Source organism: Schistocerca americana, chromosome 2, assembly GCF_021461395.2.
Source record: "Schistocerca americana isolate TAMUIC-IGC-003095 chromosome 2, iqSchAmer2.1, whole genome shotgun sequence".
Lineage (NCBI taxonomy): Eukaryota > Metazoa > Arthropoda > Insecta > Orthoptera > Acrididae > Schistocerca > Schistocerca americana.
In genome coordinates, this window is record NC_060120.1 from 526,213,890 (window position 1) to 526,232,511 (window position 18,622).

The following is an 18,622-nucleotide window of genomic DNA, read 5'->3' on the forward strand; positions in this document are numbered from 1 at the left end:
ACAATAACATTAAATGTTCTTAAGCCTCTACACAATACCGTGATACTTTTGCGATAAAGAAACGGTTACGGGTTTCCTAAGAGAATTGTTGCTAATGCAGCTGAAATATAAGTAAATGAATCGACCATTTGTGGAAGGTATAACTGTATACAACTTTATAATTTTCTGTTCGTTTCATTCAAAACAGTTTATTTGAATTTTGCAAAGTAACTCCTGTAGCAACTGAAGAGAGATGAAGTACTTTCCACTCAAAGGCCACAGATGATAGCCAAAGCCAGTGAGCAGATGTAGCAAGCCTCATATTTTAAAAATGGTAAAAAACTTACAATTTTGTTGTTTGATACATCAGGAACAACGTTAAAAGGAAAAGGAGATGATTATATATATATATATATATATATATATATATATATATATATATATAGTAGTTCACAGTAGATACACGACAATGAATAAAATAGAGTGAAGCAGTGTACATTAAGTAAGACGATCGAAAACGTAGCAACCCAGTGGTTAGTTGAGAAATGCCCAGTAGCTCATTTGCTGCTTGTAAGTCGGCCAGTGGTCTACGCGCTGAGGGAGTCCTCTTCGTCCTCGGCGTCTGCTGGCGTCTGCACAGCAGCCACGCGAAGGGGGCACTTGTCTCTGAGAGCGTCCCAGCACAAGCTCATGTCCACCTGCGTCAGGCCTGCAACACCGCCGTACCGAAAGTGAAATCTCCTACAAGCAAATTCCACAAGAGCGTGTACTTACTGTACTTTGTATTATTTATGTATGCTATTAACTTATTTGGCAAGAGGAGGTCATTGTAATGTGTACAGCACACGAGAACGCAATGAAACTAAAACAGTAGCAATAATAATAATAATAATAATAAAAACACGCATCACTTAAACAATCAGAGGAAAACAAAATCTTTAGACAGCCACCTGAACAAGCACAAATAGAACACGAAATGACACACATGTTAGGTATAGAAGAAAAATTTCAGCTGACATATACAGAATACAAAGACACAAATACAGACATTAGACCATTCTTGCATAGACTGCCAAATAACCCACAAGTCGAAACAACAATAAAAACTATCAACACAATCATACACAACAAAATAAATGAAAACACAACTATGGAAGCGTTACAACTACTGGTTTATATAGGAGCACTCACTACACTAAATATACACTAGGCAGGGATCAGAACCAACCAACACACAGAAGAAACCCACAAAACCAGCATGGTAACACAGGCTACAGATCAGAACAGAAAAACTGAGAAAAGACATCGGACAGCTAACACAATTTATAAGAAATGTAATGTCAGAAAAAAAACGAAAAAGGTTAGGTAAATCTCACAACAAGAAGCGATAGAGCAATTAGATGAAAAGAAGTAGAAATTACGAGCATTGACCAAACGACTTAGAAAATACAAAAAAAAAGTGAAAATAGAAGGAAACAAAATCAAACATTCAACACAAACCAAAATAAATTTTACCAGACAATATATAACACACACATTAAAATAGACAATCCACCAAACATAACAGACATGGAACACTTCTGGAGCAACATATGGTCAAACCCAGTACAACATAACAGGCATGCACGGTGGATACAAGCAGAAAAAGACACATACAAGATGATACCACAAATCCCTGAAGTGATAATTTTGCAACATGAAGTCACCCAAGCAATTAATTCTACTCGCAATTGGAAAGCCCCTGGAAAAGATAAAATAGAAAATTTCTGGCTAAAGAAGTTCACCTCAACACATTCACATCTAACTAAATTATTTAACAGTTACATTGCAGACCCATACACATTCCCTGATACACTTACACATGAAATAACTTATCTGAAACCTAAAGATCAAGCAGACACAGCAATCCCAGCTAAATGTCGCCCCATAACATGCCTACCAACAATATACAAAATATTAACTTCAGTCATTACACAGAAATTAGTGACACATACAACACAGAACAAAATTAGAAATGAAGAACAAAAAGGCTGTTGCAAAGGAGCACGAGGGTGTAAAGAGCAACTGATAATAGATGCAGAGGTGACATATGAAGCTAAATCTAAACAAAGGTCGCTACACTAAGCATACATTGATCACCAAAAAGCTTTTGATAGTGTACCCCACTCATGGTTACTACAAATATTGGAAATATACAAAGTAGATCCTAAATTGATACAGTTCCTAAACATGGTAATGAAAAACTAGAAAACCACACTTAATATCCAAACAAATTCATATAATATCACATCACAGCCAATACAGATTAAGCGTGGAATATACCAAGAAGACTCATTAAGTCCTTTCTGGTTCTGCCTTGCTCTGAACCCACTATCCAACATGCTAAATAATACAGATTATGGATACAATATTACTGGAACATACCGACACAAAATCACACATTTGCTATACATGGATGATCTAAAACTATTGGCAGCAACAAATCAGCAACTCAACCAGTTACTAGAGGTAACAGAGGTATTCAGCAATGATATAAATATGGCTTTTGGAACAGACAAATGTAAGAAAAACAGCATTGTCAAAGGAAAACACACTAAACAAGAAGATTACATATTGGATAACCACAGCGAATGCATAGAAGCAATGGAAAAAAACAGATGTCTATAAATATCTAGGATACAGACAAAAACTAGGAATAGATAATACAAATATTAAAGAAGAACTAAAAGAAAAATATAGACAAAGACTAACAAAAATACTGGAAACAGAATTGACAGCAAGAAACAAGACAAAAGCAATAAATACTTATGCTATACCAATATTGACCTACTCATTTGGAGTAGTGAAATGGAGTAACACAGACCTAGAAGCACTCAATACATTTACACGATCACAATGCCACAAATATAGAATACATCACATACATTCAGCAACAGAAAGATTCACATTAAGCAGAAAGGAAGGAGGAAGGGGATTTATCGATATAAAAAACCTACATTATGGACAGGTAGACAATTTAAGAAAATTCTTTCTAGAACGAGCAGAAACTAGCAAAATACACAAAGCAATCACTCATATAAATACATCGGCTACACCACTGCAATTTCATAACCACTTCTACAACCCTTTAGATCACATAACATCTACACATACGAAGAAAGTAAACTGGAAAAAGCAAACACTACTTGGCAAGCACCCATATCATCTAACACAGCCACACATCGATAAAGACGCATCCAACACATGGCTAAGAAAAGGCAATATATACAGTGAGATGGAAGGATTCATGATTGCAATGCAGGATCAAATAATAAACACCAGATATTACAGCAAGCATATTATTAAAGAACCCAATACCACAACAGATAAATGCAGACTTTGCAAACAACAAATAGAAACAGTAAATCACATCACAAGCGGATGTACAATACTAGCAAATACAGAATACCCCAGAAGACATGGCAATGTAGCAAAAATAATACATCAACAGCTTGCCTTACAACATAAACTTATAAAACAACACATTCCGACATACAAGTATGCACCACAAAATGTACTGGAGAATGATGAATACGAATTATACTGGAACAGAACCATTATAACAGATAAAACAACACCACATAACAAACCTGACATCACACTCACCAATAAAAAGAAGAAATTAACACAACTAATCGAAATATCCATACCCAATACAACAAATATACAAAAGAAAACGGGAGAAAAAATAGAAAAATACATCCAACTGGCTGAGGAAGTCAAGGACATGTGGCATCAGGATAAAGTTGACATTATAGCAGTTATACTATCAACTACAGGAGTCATACCACACAATATCCACCAGTACATCAATGCAATACAGCTACATCCAAACTTATATATACAGCTACAGAAATCCGTAATTATTGATAGATGTTCAATTACCTGAAAGTTCCTAAATGCAATATAACATATACCGTACAGTTAAAAGGAAGTCACACTTGATCAAGATCCGTGTCACTTTCCATTTTTGACCAGACATAACGTCTGAGAAAAGAAAGAAATAATAACAATAATTGAGTATAATAAATTTACGTCTTATAAAAATTGTGATAAACGATTTCTTCATATGGTCTTGATTAATGTGAGCAGCAGTACGAAAGAAATGAGAAGTTTATAAAGTGACTGTCCGGATGATGAAACACAAATAGTGGGAAAAAGTTAGCAGTCGAGATGGAAGGGGGAATTTAGATAGGGACAGGAATAAGAAAAGCAAGTACAGTGTTCACAATGTGGCAGAGATACTGATTGACAGACAGAAGGAAAACTGTAGAGATAATCCGAGTGGGGAGTTATGCTGATGAAAACAGATAAAGCTTTAATCTACCGCTGAGTGCAATGTGACTTTGTTTCAGTCCAACGTTGTCGGTTAGTTTGTCCCAGGTTGTATGGCTGAAAAGGCCCAACATGAACGAAGCTTTGGTGTTACGTAAAGGTACAGCAAAGATGCTAGATGTATCGGACTTAGCGTTCTAGTTATGAAATAACTATAAATATTTAACATTTATGGGAGCTTTGAGGGCACTAGCGACTAGGTAAGTGACGGGGAAAACATTTACTGTTGTTTTTGCTGCTGTGCTCTTCAGTCTGGTTTCATAGGGTTCTTTGCATTAGCCTATCTTGTGCAGTTCTCTTCATCTCTGCGTTACTACTGCATCACTCATGCCCTCTAAGACTTTTAATCCTCTCCACCATACAGTAACTTCGCCATTAGGAAACTGACAATTCCTTGAAGTCTAACGAAGTGTCCCATCAACGAATCGATGCTGATTAATACGTTCTTTCCTATGGACATTCAACATATCCTCATTGGCTATCGCTTCCATAATCGAATGGTTACCGGCGCTGCCTCAGGTGTTGACACAATGGAGTTCGATTCCCGTTACTTCAAGTTTTTTTTTCTCAGGCAGGGAGGTCTGCAGAGGGCACCGTGAGCCCAAATGTGGGCTGCTGAGGAGGATCGACAGCATCCACCTACCGGTAAAAGCTAATGGAAGGAGTAATGACGTGCTGATCACAGGCCCAACAATCATACATTGCACATCATACCACCTTGTAGGCAGCAAGTGGGAAACTGGAAAATGGCTAAGGGCTGATGTGTATGTTTACCTTTATCTCCTCATTCGATGTACCCAGTAAGCATTGTTCCGCTGACTCTTCTTTCCAAGGTTTCTCTTCATGTCTAAACTGTTATTAGTTCACGTTTCACTTGAGTACAAGGGTAGATTTCAAATAAATATCTTCAGAAAACACTTCTGTTCATAGAAGTTTATATTCAATGCTATAAAACTTTTCGTTTCAAGAAATATTCTTGCTATTGCCACCGTGCATCATCTCTCCTTCGGCAGTCATTAGTAGTAGCAAAACTCATCTACCATCTTCAGTTGTCTCATTTCCTAGTCTAATTCCCTCAGCATCTCCTCTTTTAACTCGAAAATAGTCCATTACCTTGTTTCACGTTTGTTGATGTTCAACTCTTTTTCAGTACAGTACCGATTCCGTTCAGCTGATCTTCTAAGTCTTTTGCCATTCCCGACATAATAACTGTGCCATCATCAAATCTCATGTACTATTTTTGCTCCCCCTGATTTGAAATGCCCTTTCCACATTTTTTCATGGTTTCCTTTACAACATACTTAATGCATAGGTTGGATAATATTCACTTCTCACCTACTGCTTCTCTGCCATGGCCTTCGATTGTTATAAATACAGTTACAAGTACTGTACAACTTTTGAATAAGCATTCGCTCCCTTTATTTTCTACCCGATAGCTTCAGCGTTCCAATAATGTTGTGAAGTTAGCGTTGTGAAAATCTTTCTCTAATTCTACGAATGCAATGATTGCGGGTTTGTCATTTTCTTGAATACTAATCGATCTGCTTCGCTGTCGGTCTCTGCCTGTCTTTCCATTCTTCCCCAAGTAATTTGTGCTAGTATTTTAAAAGTGTGAATTATTAAACCAATAGTAACACTGTCAGCAACTATCGTCTTTGGATTTAGAATTTTTGCACTTTTCTTTAATAATAATTTTCCTCTCATATACTAGCAGAACGGGTAGAACAGTTTTGACACGACTCTCTCTCTCCAAAAAGCCTGTGAAAATCACGTCGGATATCCAGTCTCACACATCCTAACGCAGACCCTCCGCTAGCAGAAGTTCCGAGATTGAAATGATTCCTGGCGGACATGCGGCGGCAGCACAGTGACTGAATCGTCACTCTTCTGACAGGTTTTATGCAGCACATCACGAATTCTTCCCCTGGGCCAACCTTTTTATTTGAGAATATTACTTACACATGACATCCTCAATTCTTTGCTGGACGTGTTAAATCTTTGACTTCCCCTACATTTTACCGTCTCCAGTTCTCTCTACTACCTGATGTCTTTACACATATCCTGTCACCCTGTACCACCTTATTGTCAAGGTTTACCATACATTCTTTTTTCCGCCATTTTTTAGGAAATCTCCTCATTCTGTACCTTATCAGTAAAAGCGAGAAACATAACACAGAAATTGGCGGTCACCACGTATACGAAGTTAAGGGGTTCTGTTGCCTTCGAAGGAAAATTACTCATGATGGACGAAGCAAGGAGGATACAAAAAGCAGGTTAGCGCAGGCAATGACGCCATTCCTTGCCAAGAGAAGTCTGGCCAAATATTTTCAACATTCGTCCGTAGTACCACAGCCCAGAAACACCACACCTCAAACGCTTCAGTTCTCTTCTGTTCTGGTTTTACCACCGTCCTTGATTTTCTACCATCAAAGCTGTCCTCCAAACGTACATTCTCAGAAAGATCTATGTCTGACGCCAACAGACTCCTCTTGTCCATAACTGCCCTCTTTACTTGTGCTAGTCTGCTTATTATGTCCTCCTTGCTTCGTCCATAGTGGGCAATTTTCCTTCAAGGGTAGCAGAACTCCTTAACTTCGTCTACGCCGTTACTGCGAAATTTGTGTAAATTTTGACGCTATTACTCACATCCGCTACTTCTCACTACTTAACGTCATTTTCCGGTTTACTGTCAATCCATATTGAACTTCATTTTTATTTCCGTCAATGCCTCTTCGATTTTTCGATTGAACATTAGCGGCGAAAGACTGTATCCCTGTCTTACACCCTTTTTTAATCCGAGCCTTGATTGTGCGTACTGTGTATCACCAGTTTTTGAGAACTACCTTTATGTGCCTTTACCTCTCCTAAAAGTAGACCGTCAGCTAACAGGTGCTAGTTTTCCATTTCCATTCTTCCGTATATTATTCTTGACAGTCCCTAGGATTCGTGTGATGTTAAGCTGACTGTACGTGGTTCTCGCACCTATCTTTCCTTGCTATCTTCGTACTTGTATGGACGATATTTTTCGGGTCTGATTATTCTTCCCGTAGATTCAACACACCAACCCGAGTAGTCGTTCCGTTTCCATTTCCCCTAGTAATATTAGAAATTTAGACGGAATATTATTTATCATTTCTGCTTTATTTGACCTCAAGCCTATCAGTACTGTTTTTAATTCTTACCTACACTGAGGCGCCAAAGAAACTGGTATAGCTATGCATATTCAAACACAGTGATATGTAAAGAGGCAGAATATGGCGCTGCGGTCGGCAACGCCTATATAAAATAACAGGTGTCTGCTACAACGGCAGCTTATCAGGATTTAAGTAAAGTTGAACATGGTGTTATTGTCGGTGCATGAGCGATGGGACACAGCACCTGCGACGTAGCAATGAAGTGGAGATTTTCCGGTACGACCTCTTCACGAGTGTACCGTGAATATCAGAGATCTCGAAGAACATCAAATACTCGACATCGCTGCGACTGGGAAAAGATCCGCAAGAACGGGACCTATGACGTCTAAAGAGAATCGTTCAACGTGACAGAAGTGTAAACGTTGCTGAAATTGCTGCAGATTTCAATGCTGGTCCATAAATGAGTTTCAGCGTGCGAATCATTCTACGAAACATCATTGATATGGGCTTTCGGAGCCGAAGGCGAACTCGTGTACCTTTGATGACTGCACGATTCAAAGCCATACGCTTGTTCTGAGCCCGTCAACACTGACATCGGACTGTTGATGACTGGAAATACGTTGACTGGTCGACGAGTCTTGTTTCAAATTGTATACAGCGGATGAACGTGTACATGTATGTTAAAAATTTCTTGAATCCATGGACCCAACATGTACGCAAGCGACTGTTCAAGCTGGTGGAGACTCTGTAATGGCGTGGGACGTGTGAAGTTGGAGTGATCTGGGACCCCGGGTAAGTTAAGATACGACTCTGACATATGACACGTCCTTAAACAACGCATCTGATCACCTGCATCCATTCATGTCCATTGTGCATTCCCACGGATATGGGAAATTCCAGCAGGACAATGCGACACCCCAAACCTCCAGAACAGCAACAGAATGGCTCCAGGAGCACTCTCCTGAGCTTAAACACTTCCACTGGCCATCATACTTCCCAGATATGAGCGTTATTGAATACATTTGGGATGCCTTGCAATGTGCTGTTCAGAGGAGACCGCCAGCCCCAATACTTCAGACATTAGTCGAGTCCATGCCACGTCGTGTTGCGGAATTTCTGCGTGCTCGTGGGGGCTGTACACCATATTAAGCAGGTGCACCAGGTTCTTTGGCTCTTCAGTGATGATGATCATAACGCTTGGTTTGTAGGGCACCTATATCTACCTTACAAACTCCAGTTTCTTCGTCTATCAAGCCCCTCACAGAGTCCTTCAATGTATGCTTTCCATCTGTCTGCTCTTACCTCTTCGTTTAACAGTGGTGGTTCCGTTGTTGTCACTATGTTATCCTTGTTTTTAAATTAACCGAAGGTTGTTTTAACTTTTCTGTATACTGAATCAATTCTACGGACGATTACTTCTTTTTCGAGTTTTACACATTTCTCCCTCTGCCAATTCGCCTTAGCTGCTCTGCAGTTGCTATTTATATCATTCCTAACTAATGTATACTACTCAATTCCTGTCTTTCCCTGGGAATATTTGTACTATTTTCTTCCGTCTATTAACTGAAGCATTTATTCTTTTTCCCAAGGTGGCTTCGCAGTTACGTTTGTTTGTCTGTTTAACATCCGCGAATGCCGTCTTTGGAGATGTCAACACCATTTCAACTGAACTGCCTGCTGTAACATTCCTTACCGCAGTATCTCGATCCTTAGCGAACTTCGTCCTACACCATTTCTTCCGTATGCTTGTCTCAAACTTCTGCCGACTCTTCACCATTGCAGGATTATAATCTGCGTCTTTATCTCTTCCATTACAATCCAATATCTGATTTCTGAATCTCAGTTTGAGCGTGGTGGAATCTGACTTTAATCCTCCCGTGTCTCCCGGTCCTTTTCCAAGTATAACGCCTCCTCATGGCATTCTTCAACTGTGTATTCGCCGCTACCAACAGAAAATTTTTGCAGAACTCATTTAGACTCATTTCCACAGCACAGCTCATGCTCTCTTGTGAGTCTTTCATCTATTCCTTATTTTGGAATCATGTTCCAATCCTCTAAGATTACCAGATTTTCATCTTGCATTCTCCTTTCAATATCCTCACACACTTTCTCTGACTGTTCATACCCGTCGTCGTGTATATCTGAAATGTCATTGTCGGCGTTGTCTAGCCCACGAATCTGATATTGACAGTAACTCACTCTCTTCCATACTTTCCTATTCATAACGAATACTACTTCCGATACACCAGTTTCTGTTGCTGTTGATATTGCCCTGTATTCCTCCGATCAGAAACCTACTTTCCATTTCACTTCACTGACCCCGCTATATCTAGATTGGGCTTTTGCTTTTCCCTTTTCCGATTTTCTTTGTCTCCTACTACATTCAAAGGTTTGACATTGTATGCTCGGGCTCGTAGAACGTTATTCTTTCATTTGCTACTGTATTTTTCTCATGGTCACCTCCCCCTTTGCAATCCCCTTCCGGAGATCCAAATGGGGGACTAATTCGGAGTCTTCTGCCATTGGAGGGATCATCATGACACTTTTTCAGCCGCGCGGGATTAGCCTAGCGGTCTGAGGCGCTGCAGTCATGGTCTGTGTGGCTGGTCCCGGCGGAGGATCGAGTGCTCCCTCGGGCATGGGCGTGTGTGTTTGTCCTTAGGATAATTTTGGTTAAGTAGTGTGTAAGCTTAGGGACTGATGACCTTAGCAGCTAAGTCCCATAAGATTTCACACACATCTGAACATTCTTGAACACTTTTTCAATTACAGACCATATGTCTTATGGATACATGTTATGTGTCATTAATGCAGTGATTTGCATTGACTTCTGCACCCTCAAGCTATTGATCACTGCTGATTCTTCCGCCTTTCTGGAACACTTTCCCATCTCATCCTGCATGTCTGTCCTCTGCATCTCCGTCTTTTAAAAGTCCGTCGGCAGAGCGTTGGTGAATTCTTTTGCCAGACCTCTTTGGCCCCCAAGTCCGATGTTTCTATTTGAAAACCCAAACAATAATTGGGTTCGAACACTGGGCTGAGGACAGTTTGCTTACCAGAGAAACACTCTACCCTTCTTTCTTTATTAGTTTTGTTCTACGTTGCTCTCGTCATTTGATCTGGTTGGACATCACATGATACCCCTTCAAGTTCATCGATGGATACTTCACTCGGTATTTCATTACGAATGTTAGCTAACTCTCAGACGGAACATGCTGAGCTATCGTGCCGGCCCATTATATCACGGGTTCGAATTATAAATGACAACTGTGAACAAATCATGTGTTTTTGATAAGTGAGTTGTGAGCAGGCAGTGTTAAATTGTGGATGGGTGACTGTAATGTATCAGTTTTATTCTACTATGAAACACAATGGAGCAGCATTTACAAATCAATTTTCCAAGAGATTCGCCAGAATTTTCTGAAGTATGCAAAGTTTGTCCCTCACACTTTTGCTCCCAAACAAAACCAGCGACGCTGCTCACCGGCAGTGTCGTAACTGAAATGCAAAACGATGACAGTTACTTTCAGGAAACAAATCATTACGGGTGGTGAGACTTTGTGTTATCAACACGAACCTATCATGAAACTACAAGGTGCAGAAATTGGCATAAAGGGTGTGAACGATTTCATGACATATTCCTAATCAACATTCCAGTCTATGTGGCACACGAGTTCACCAACATCCATAGGAACTGGACCGTTTCTGCCATTAGGCAAGACTAGGTGGCCGCCTAGGGTGATAAAGTTTTAGGGGTGGCAAAGGGGGCAAAGGGGGCAAAAAAAAAAAAAAATATTACAAGTCAAACAGCGAAAAAATTGAGCAAGTGAGGGCAAAAAATGAAAAAGAGGAAACATTAAAACACCTTGTCTCTACCTACTTCGAAACTAATGTAGCCGCTACGGAGTACGAAACCGAAGCAAACATGACCGTGATGCGTCTCTGTCGAGCGTTGGAGTGAGGGCGTGCGCTGGCCTGCTGTTATATTGCGACTTGATACTACCTCACCAATCTGTCTCTTTGTTTTCATCTCTGCGCATTATTTGAAGCGTCAGTTGTATTCAGTGGTTCCGTTGGTGTTCTTAGTCCCGCCGGAGGTTCGAGTCCTCCTTCAGGCATGGGTGTGTGTGTTGTCCTTAGCATAGGTTAATTTCAGTAGTGTGTAAGTCTAGGAATCGATAACCTCAGTAGTTTGGTCCCTTAGGAATTCACGCACATTTGAACATTTTGACGTTTTTAGTTTAACCATTATTTCCTGTCGATAACCCATAATGCATTCACAAGTAGGGTTTTGTACTCCTCTTTCACCATATCTAAAAGGAGTAAAAGGTAAATGCATAAAAATGAGTTAGTGTCTTTCTGTAAGTCCGCCTTTGGGTGTCCGAAACTATCGGTACGAGAAAAACACAGCACCATGTTTTGTCAAACAATTTAGCTGTCCTTTCATTAAAACCGAGAACACAAAACGAGAAACTGGGGATATTTCTTGTCTTATATCGATTATAAAGCAATTGAGGGCAAAAGCATGAAAATTAAGGCCTGTCCCCAAAGAAAATGACGTTTTGTTACCTTAGTTTAATGATTAAAAGCATAATAGAAGATTTTCAGTGTTATACCGTTGGATGTTGATAATGATGGTTGGCAGGGAGGATTGGGGGAGGGGGCGTGGGAGGCGGCTGGGGGCTTACCGGCCAGATCGATATTAGTAAAAAGAGTAGGCGTCATTTTTCGGTTCTCGACTTGAGTGGCAAAACACCTAGCAGCGGCCCTGCATAGAAGTACATTTCTGTCAGTTTCACATGGTTACATGTTCTATGCGTTGTACGCAAACGGAGGGAGCCTATGTCGAATGCTTGAAGGACGGTAGAACTAACTAGATCCAATAACGGAATCTCATACATATATCTCACGCAACATTTCATGACTTGTTCGAGTCGTCTAGAGTTGAATCGGGTTGAATTACTTCACGGAAAAGATTTTACTTTGGGTAAAATTTGGTGTCTTACATATTATACTGCCAATGGGTTGGTACAAGGTTTAACTTGCTTTGGTTTCGACATCGACTAGGTGTCTTCATCAGGAAAAACCAAAAACATTACGTTCAAAAGATTACAAAACAATTAGCGTAGAGGAAAAATAGATGTTTAGTACAATAAAAAATTATGAGGTAACATGTAGTAACAGTTGAAATCAAACTTACGAGCAAAATACTCTCGACACATAAAATAACTTCTTAAAGTCATGTATAGAACCATATAAGAATTACAGATATTGAAACTGATATAACAATGGTAAAGGGTGACAATTATTGAACCATATGAAAAGAAGCATAAATCAGACACAAACTACGGAGTGCACACACTTTATTCAACGTGTAAACGTCACTACAGGTATTCGAATTTAGGTTATGACATGTTCGATGTGTCTGCCATCCTTGGCAATAAGGTGGCGCAGAGGAATATCGGAATTCAGCATGATACTCTGAAGATTCGGAACATCGATCGTGTCGATGATCTCCTGAATTGCTGTTCTCAGCTCAGTAAAAGTTTTGGGGTTATTGCTGCAACCCATGTCTTTAATATAGCCACACAAAAGGGTGTCACATGTGTTCATATTCGGAGATAAGGCGGCCAATAGAAGCCCTCGCCAGTGGCCTCTGCGTATCTAGGAGACAGAATGCGGACCCCAAAGTGCTCCTCCAGGACATCCAACACTCTCCTGCTTCCATGGTGTCGAACTCCGTCTTGTATGAACCACATCTGGTTTAAAACAGAGTCACTTAGGATAATGGGGATTAAATCATCTTCCAAAACCTTCATGTACCGTTCGGTAGTCACCGTGCTATGAAGGAATATCGGACCAATTAAATGGTTCAAATGGCTCTGAGTACTTTACATCTGAGGTTTTATCAGTCCCCTAGAACTTAGAACTACTTAAACCTAACTAACCTAAGGACATCACAAACATCCATGTCCGAGGCAGGATTCGAACCTGCGACCGTAGCGGTCGCGCGGTTCCTGCCTGAAGCGCCTAGAACCGCTCGGCCACACTGGCCGGCTCGGACAGATTTTTCCGTGACTGAACATTGTACGCCACACAGCCACCCGCTGAGGGTGCAGAGAATTGCAGATAGCGAAATGCGGGTTCTCAGTCCCCCAAATGCACTAATTTTGCTTATTGACGAACCCATTCAGATGCCGCTAAACCAAATCATGCATGCGCATACTAATTCCCATCAAGCTCCACGGCAATAACGTGCAGTTTTGACGTCTAACGCAAACCGTTCAGAAGTTATGACGATTTTATTTTATGTAGTTGAATGAAGGTGATCCTGTACTTCCCAGTACAAATGAAATCTACAACGCACAGCACGCTGTTCGGGTATAAGGGCCGTTCAGGGAAAAAGGGACTGGAAATGGCATCAGACTAGGCGGCTCACAGGCCGAGGTTACCACAACGTGGGCACAAAGCATGTCGCGCCTTCTATTAAGAATAGAGGGAATCATTACCAAGAGAGTTATGTTCTCACTTTGAAGTCTAGTTTGTTGACTTGAAAACAGATCCTCCGATTAGAGCGATTGCGAATAGTATAAATAGTACTTTTCACGACCTTGAGAAGTTTCTTCATGACTAGTATAAAAATCTTATGTTTTTCAAAATAATTATTCAGTTTCCAACTGTCAGTATCTCGCTAGTAAACTAAATTACTTACATTAAGATCAAAATATCTGGCTGCTGTGTGTTCGATTGTCAAAATCTTTACACGAATGTAACTGTGCAAATAACTTTATACACAAAAGAAAAAAATACGGGTGCATAAAAAAGTGATTTCTGATGATTAGATTACTTACTTTACGAATGTAATTCAAACTGTAGTCAGATACAGCTACCAAGAGTTCAGTGAACATTGGTATCATCAATCCGGTCGTCTTGCAATAGGCAATCAAATAGCTGGTATTCTTACAGACATATTCACAAATTTCTTACGAATTTCTCTTTTTCCATTATTTTTTACCCATCACTCTAGCCATTCTTTCACAATCTTGACTCTGCCTCGTGATGACTCGGTGCTGTGTGATGTCCTTAGGTTAGTTAGGTTTAAGTAGTTCTAAGTTTTAGGGGACTGATGACCATAGATGTTAAGTCCCTTAGTGCTTAGAGCCATTTTTGAACCATAATCTTGATATGTAGATGACATTTTGATTACTCACAGAGGACATAGTAACGCCATTCATCATCTCTTCAAAATATTTAACGAACTTTACAAAGAAATCACTTTCACACTCGAGCTCGAAAACGAATTTCGTCTTTTAACTTATTTGGGTCTAGCGTTAACACTAGGTGATAACAAAATTTCTGCGTGATGTAGCTTTAATTTTTACCAAGAGGTAGACTTGTTATGTCAGTTCCAATTCCTGTAACTTTATGTGGTTTTAAACATGAGAGTAAAATTTTATTTTACGTGGCGAAAGTATATTGCTCGTAAACCTCTTCTGAAATACTACTACATGTTATCTCATAAATTTGTTCAGTATAATAATCATCTGTTCTTGGTTTTTCTGCCACACTAACGGTATTGTAATCTTTCACAGGTAATTGCTTTTACTTTTTTCTGATTAAGACGCCCATGGTCGGTGTCGAAACCACGTGAAGTTGAAACTTGTGGCAACCGGCTGGCCGTATAATACAAATCATATTCTTTTATGGCTGATGGATCACAGCCATGTTTGTAATTCTAAATGTTAATGTCAAAATTTTTGCATCTAATGTTCGCAAGAAAGAGATTTTCTGCACGCTGTACTTTCTAATAAAGTATTATGCTGGGATCTTTTACTACACTCCTGGAAATTGAAATAAGAACACCGTGAATTCATTGTCCCAGGAAGGGGAAACTTTATTGACACATTCCTGGGGTCAGATACATCACATGATCACACTGACAGAACCACAGGCACATAGACACAGGCAACAGAGCATGCACAATGTCGGCACTAGTACAGTGTATATCCACCTTTCGCAGCAATGCAGGCTGCTATTCTCCCATGAAGACGATCGTAGAGATGCTGGATGTAGTCCTGTGGAACGGCTTGCCATGCCATTTCCACCTGGCGCCTCAGTTGGGCCAGCGTTCGTGCTGGACGTGCAGACCGCGTGAGACGACGCTTCATCCAGTCCCAAACATGCTCAATGGGGGACAGATCCGGAGATCTTGCTGGCCAGGGTAGTTGACTTACACCTTCTAGAGCACGTTGGGTGGCACGGGATACATGCGGATGTGCATTGTCCTGTTGGAACAGCAAGTTCCCTTGCCGGTCTAGGAATGGTAGAACGATGGGTTCGATGACGGTTTGGATGTACCGTGCACTATTCAGTGTCCCCTCGACGATCACCAGTGGTGTACGGCCAGTGTAGGAGATCGCTCCCCACACCATGATGCCGGGTGTTGGCCCTGTGTGCCTCGGTCGTATGCAGTCCTGATTGTGGCGCTCACCTGCACGGCGCCAAACACGCATACGACCATCATTGGCACCAAGGCAGAAGCGACTCTCATCGCTGAAGACGACACGTCTCCATTCGTCCCTCCATTCACGCCTGTCGCGACACCACTGGAGGCGGGCTGCACGATGTTGGGGCGTGAGCGGAAGACGGCCTAACGGTGTGCGGGACCGTAGCCCAGCTTCATGGAGACGGTTGCGAATGGTCCTCGCCGATACTCCAGGAGCAACAGTGTCCCTAATTTGCTGGGAAGTGGCGGTGCGGTCCCCTACGGCACTGCGTAGGATCCTACGGTCTTGGCGTGCATCCGTGCGTCTCTGCGGTCCGGTCCCAGGTCGACGGGCACGTGCGCCTTCCGCCGACCACTGGCGACAACATCGATGTACTGTGGAGACCTCACGCCCCACGTGTTGAGCAATTCGGCGGTACGTCCACCCGGCCTCCCGCATGCCCACTATACGCCCTCGCTCAAAGTCCGTCAACTGCACATACGGTTCACGTCCACGCTGTCGCGGCATGCTACCAGTGTTAAAGACTGCGATGGAGCTCCGTATGCCACGGCAAACTGGCTGACACTGACGGCGGCGGTGCACAAATGCTGCGCAGCTAGCGCCATTCGACGGCCAACACCGCGGTTCCTGGTGTGTCCGCTGTGCCGTGCGTGTGATCATTGCTTGTACAGCCCTCTCGCAGTGTCCGGAGCAAGTATGGTGGGTCTGACACACCGGTGTCAATGTGTTCTTTTTTCCATTTCCAGGAGTGTATTTACGGATAGGATGATGTCGGGCCAACTGTTTTACAAAAATGACTGCTGTTCAACGTTCGGTTCAATATGAGTAAGACCTGTGACTTCCTAGTGTTTATTTCGACACTTTTCTTTTGTCTGTCGTAAGGTGAACAATCAGTAATAAGATTGCATGTCACATTGCGGCAGAATTCACTGTGAAAATCAGAAACTTGACAGGGTCCCATTAAGTAGTGGCACTTACTTCTATTGAGCATACACTCGCACATGCGCTTCATGCATGCGCCGGAGTACGTGATGTACCTTCCGGGAGAGACCTCAGCGCAGACGGACGGCTGGCCGGCGATGCACATCCTGGGACAGGGCGCCTCTGTCGTCGTCGGCACGCGGCCTGCCCGCGCTGCAGAGCACACGACTGCCGCAAGCGCTGCCAACAGGTAGGGAACAGTTGCCGTGAGCGGTGGAAAGCTTGTGTCAACATTCCCAATGTCTGAAGATGACGCTTAAGGGAAACGACGAAACTTTTAAAAATGACTTAGCCTTGATTTTTAATGTGTGAAATCTGTTCCCTTTACGGCGGCATCATATTTTCAAGTTACTTATATCGTCCTAATCACTATGTTTACGACACGGTTTTCTGCCAGACAGAACACATCCAGTTCGTGTGTGTGTGTGTGTGTGTGTGTGTGTGTGTGTGTGTGTGTGTGTGTCATTGGTATACCGATTAATTCGATGCGTTCTGCTACGAACCACTAAATCTTCTCTTGTGTCAAGTCATTCTCCTCACTGAGGCCTAATTATTCAATTATTTCATGTATGTACATCAGTCTCCGTCCTTTCCTACAGTTGGTAGACCCTACAGTTCCCTCTAGATCCATCGATGTTATTTCCTGACGTTTTATGGTATATCCTGGCATCCTGTCCCTTATTCTTGTCATTGTTCTCCATATAACCCTTTCATCTACAATACTGCGCAGAACCTCTTCATTTCCTATCTAATCAGTAGATCTAATTTTCAGCATCCATCACTACCACCGATTCTCAAACACTTCGAATCTATTCTCTTTCGGTTTTCGCACAGTCCATAGTTCACTTCCATGCAATGCTGTGACGAAGCGTATATCTTAAACTACATCCTATGTTTAATAATAGTAGACTCATTTTCGACCTCAATACCTCTTTAGCGTGTGATAGCATATTTCTTATGTCCTTCTTGCCTCGTCCGTCACGTGTTACTTTATTTCCAAGCTGGCAGAGTTCCTTAACTTCGTCTATTTCGTGGTCGCTAATTCCTGTTATTAAGTGCATGGTTCCTCTCATTTCCTCTACTCCTCATTAATTCTCTCTTAATCAGTATGTCATAATCAGTACGCTGTACATCGTATTTAATAGATCTTGCAGCTCTTCGTTTTCACTGAGGATAGCAATGTCACGAGCGAATCACGTTATTGATATCCTCTCACCTTGAATATTAATCTGTCTGGAGACTCCGTCTTTCATCCGGTTACTGGTTACATGTCTTGTCGATACACGATGCGTGTCTTTAATTCTGTGGTTTACACTGTCTTCCGCATGCTCAGTTTATCATTGTTGACTGAATCTTCGGCCTTTTTTTTTCTTTTTTTTTAAAGCTCTGTCAGTGGACAATTATTGCAATCAGTAACACTGCCGTTCAATTTAATTTCTACTGTGAACTTTCCAGGTAGGTTTGTAAATGCTCTGAGGCTCCTATTGACAGTATCCTTGTAGACAAGTCTAGGGATTAAAAGCAAGAGTAGAAACAAATTATGTGATGCAGCACCTTATGTTGGACGTTGGAAATCATTAGGATACAAAATCTAACATATATGAGTGCAGGAGGGTAATAAATCAGTTAAAAATTGACAATTTTAGG

General features: G+C 41.4%; 1 protein-coding gene across 1 annotated transcript in view; it reads right to left on the bottom strand.

Moving 5' to 3' along the window:
* Positions 1–406: 406 nt before the first annotated feature.
* LOC124596280 overlaps positions 407–18,622 on the bottom strand; it is a 63,953-nt gene continuing 45,737 nt past the window's right edge. The window contains exons 2-3 of the mRNA XM_047135369.1: positions 16,973–17,155; positions 407–688 (exon numbers count right to left, since the gene is read on the bottom strand). Coding sequence (XP_046991325.1) covers positions 567–688; positions 16,973–17,155 — 305 coding nt within the window. The 3' untranslated portion in view covers positions 407–566. The remainder of the gene's footprint in view (positions 689–16,972; positions 17,156–18,622) is intronic.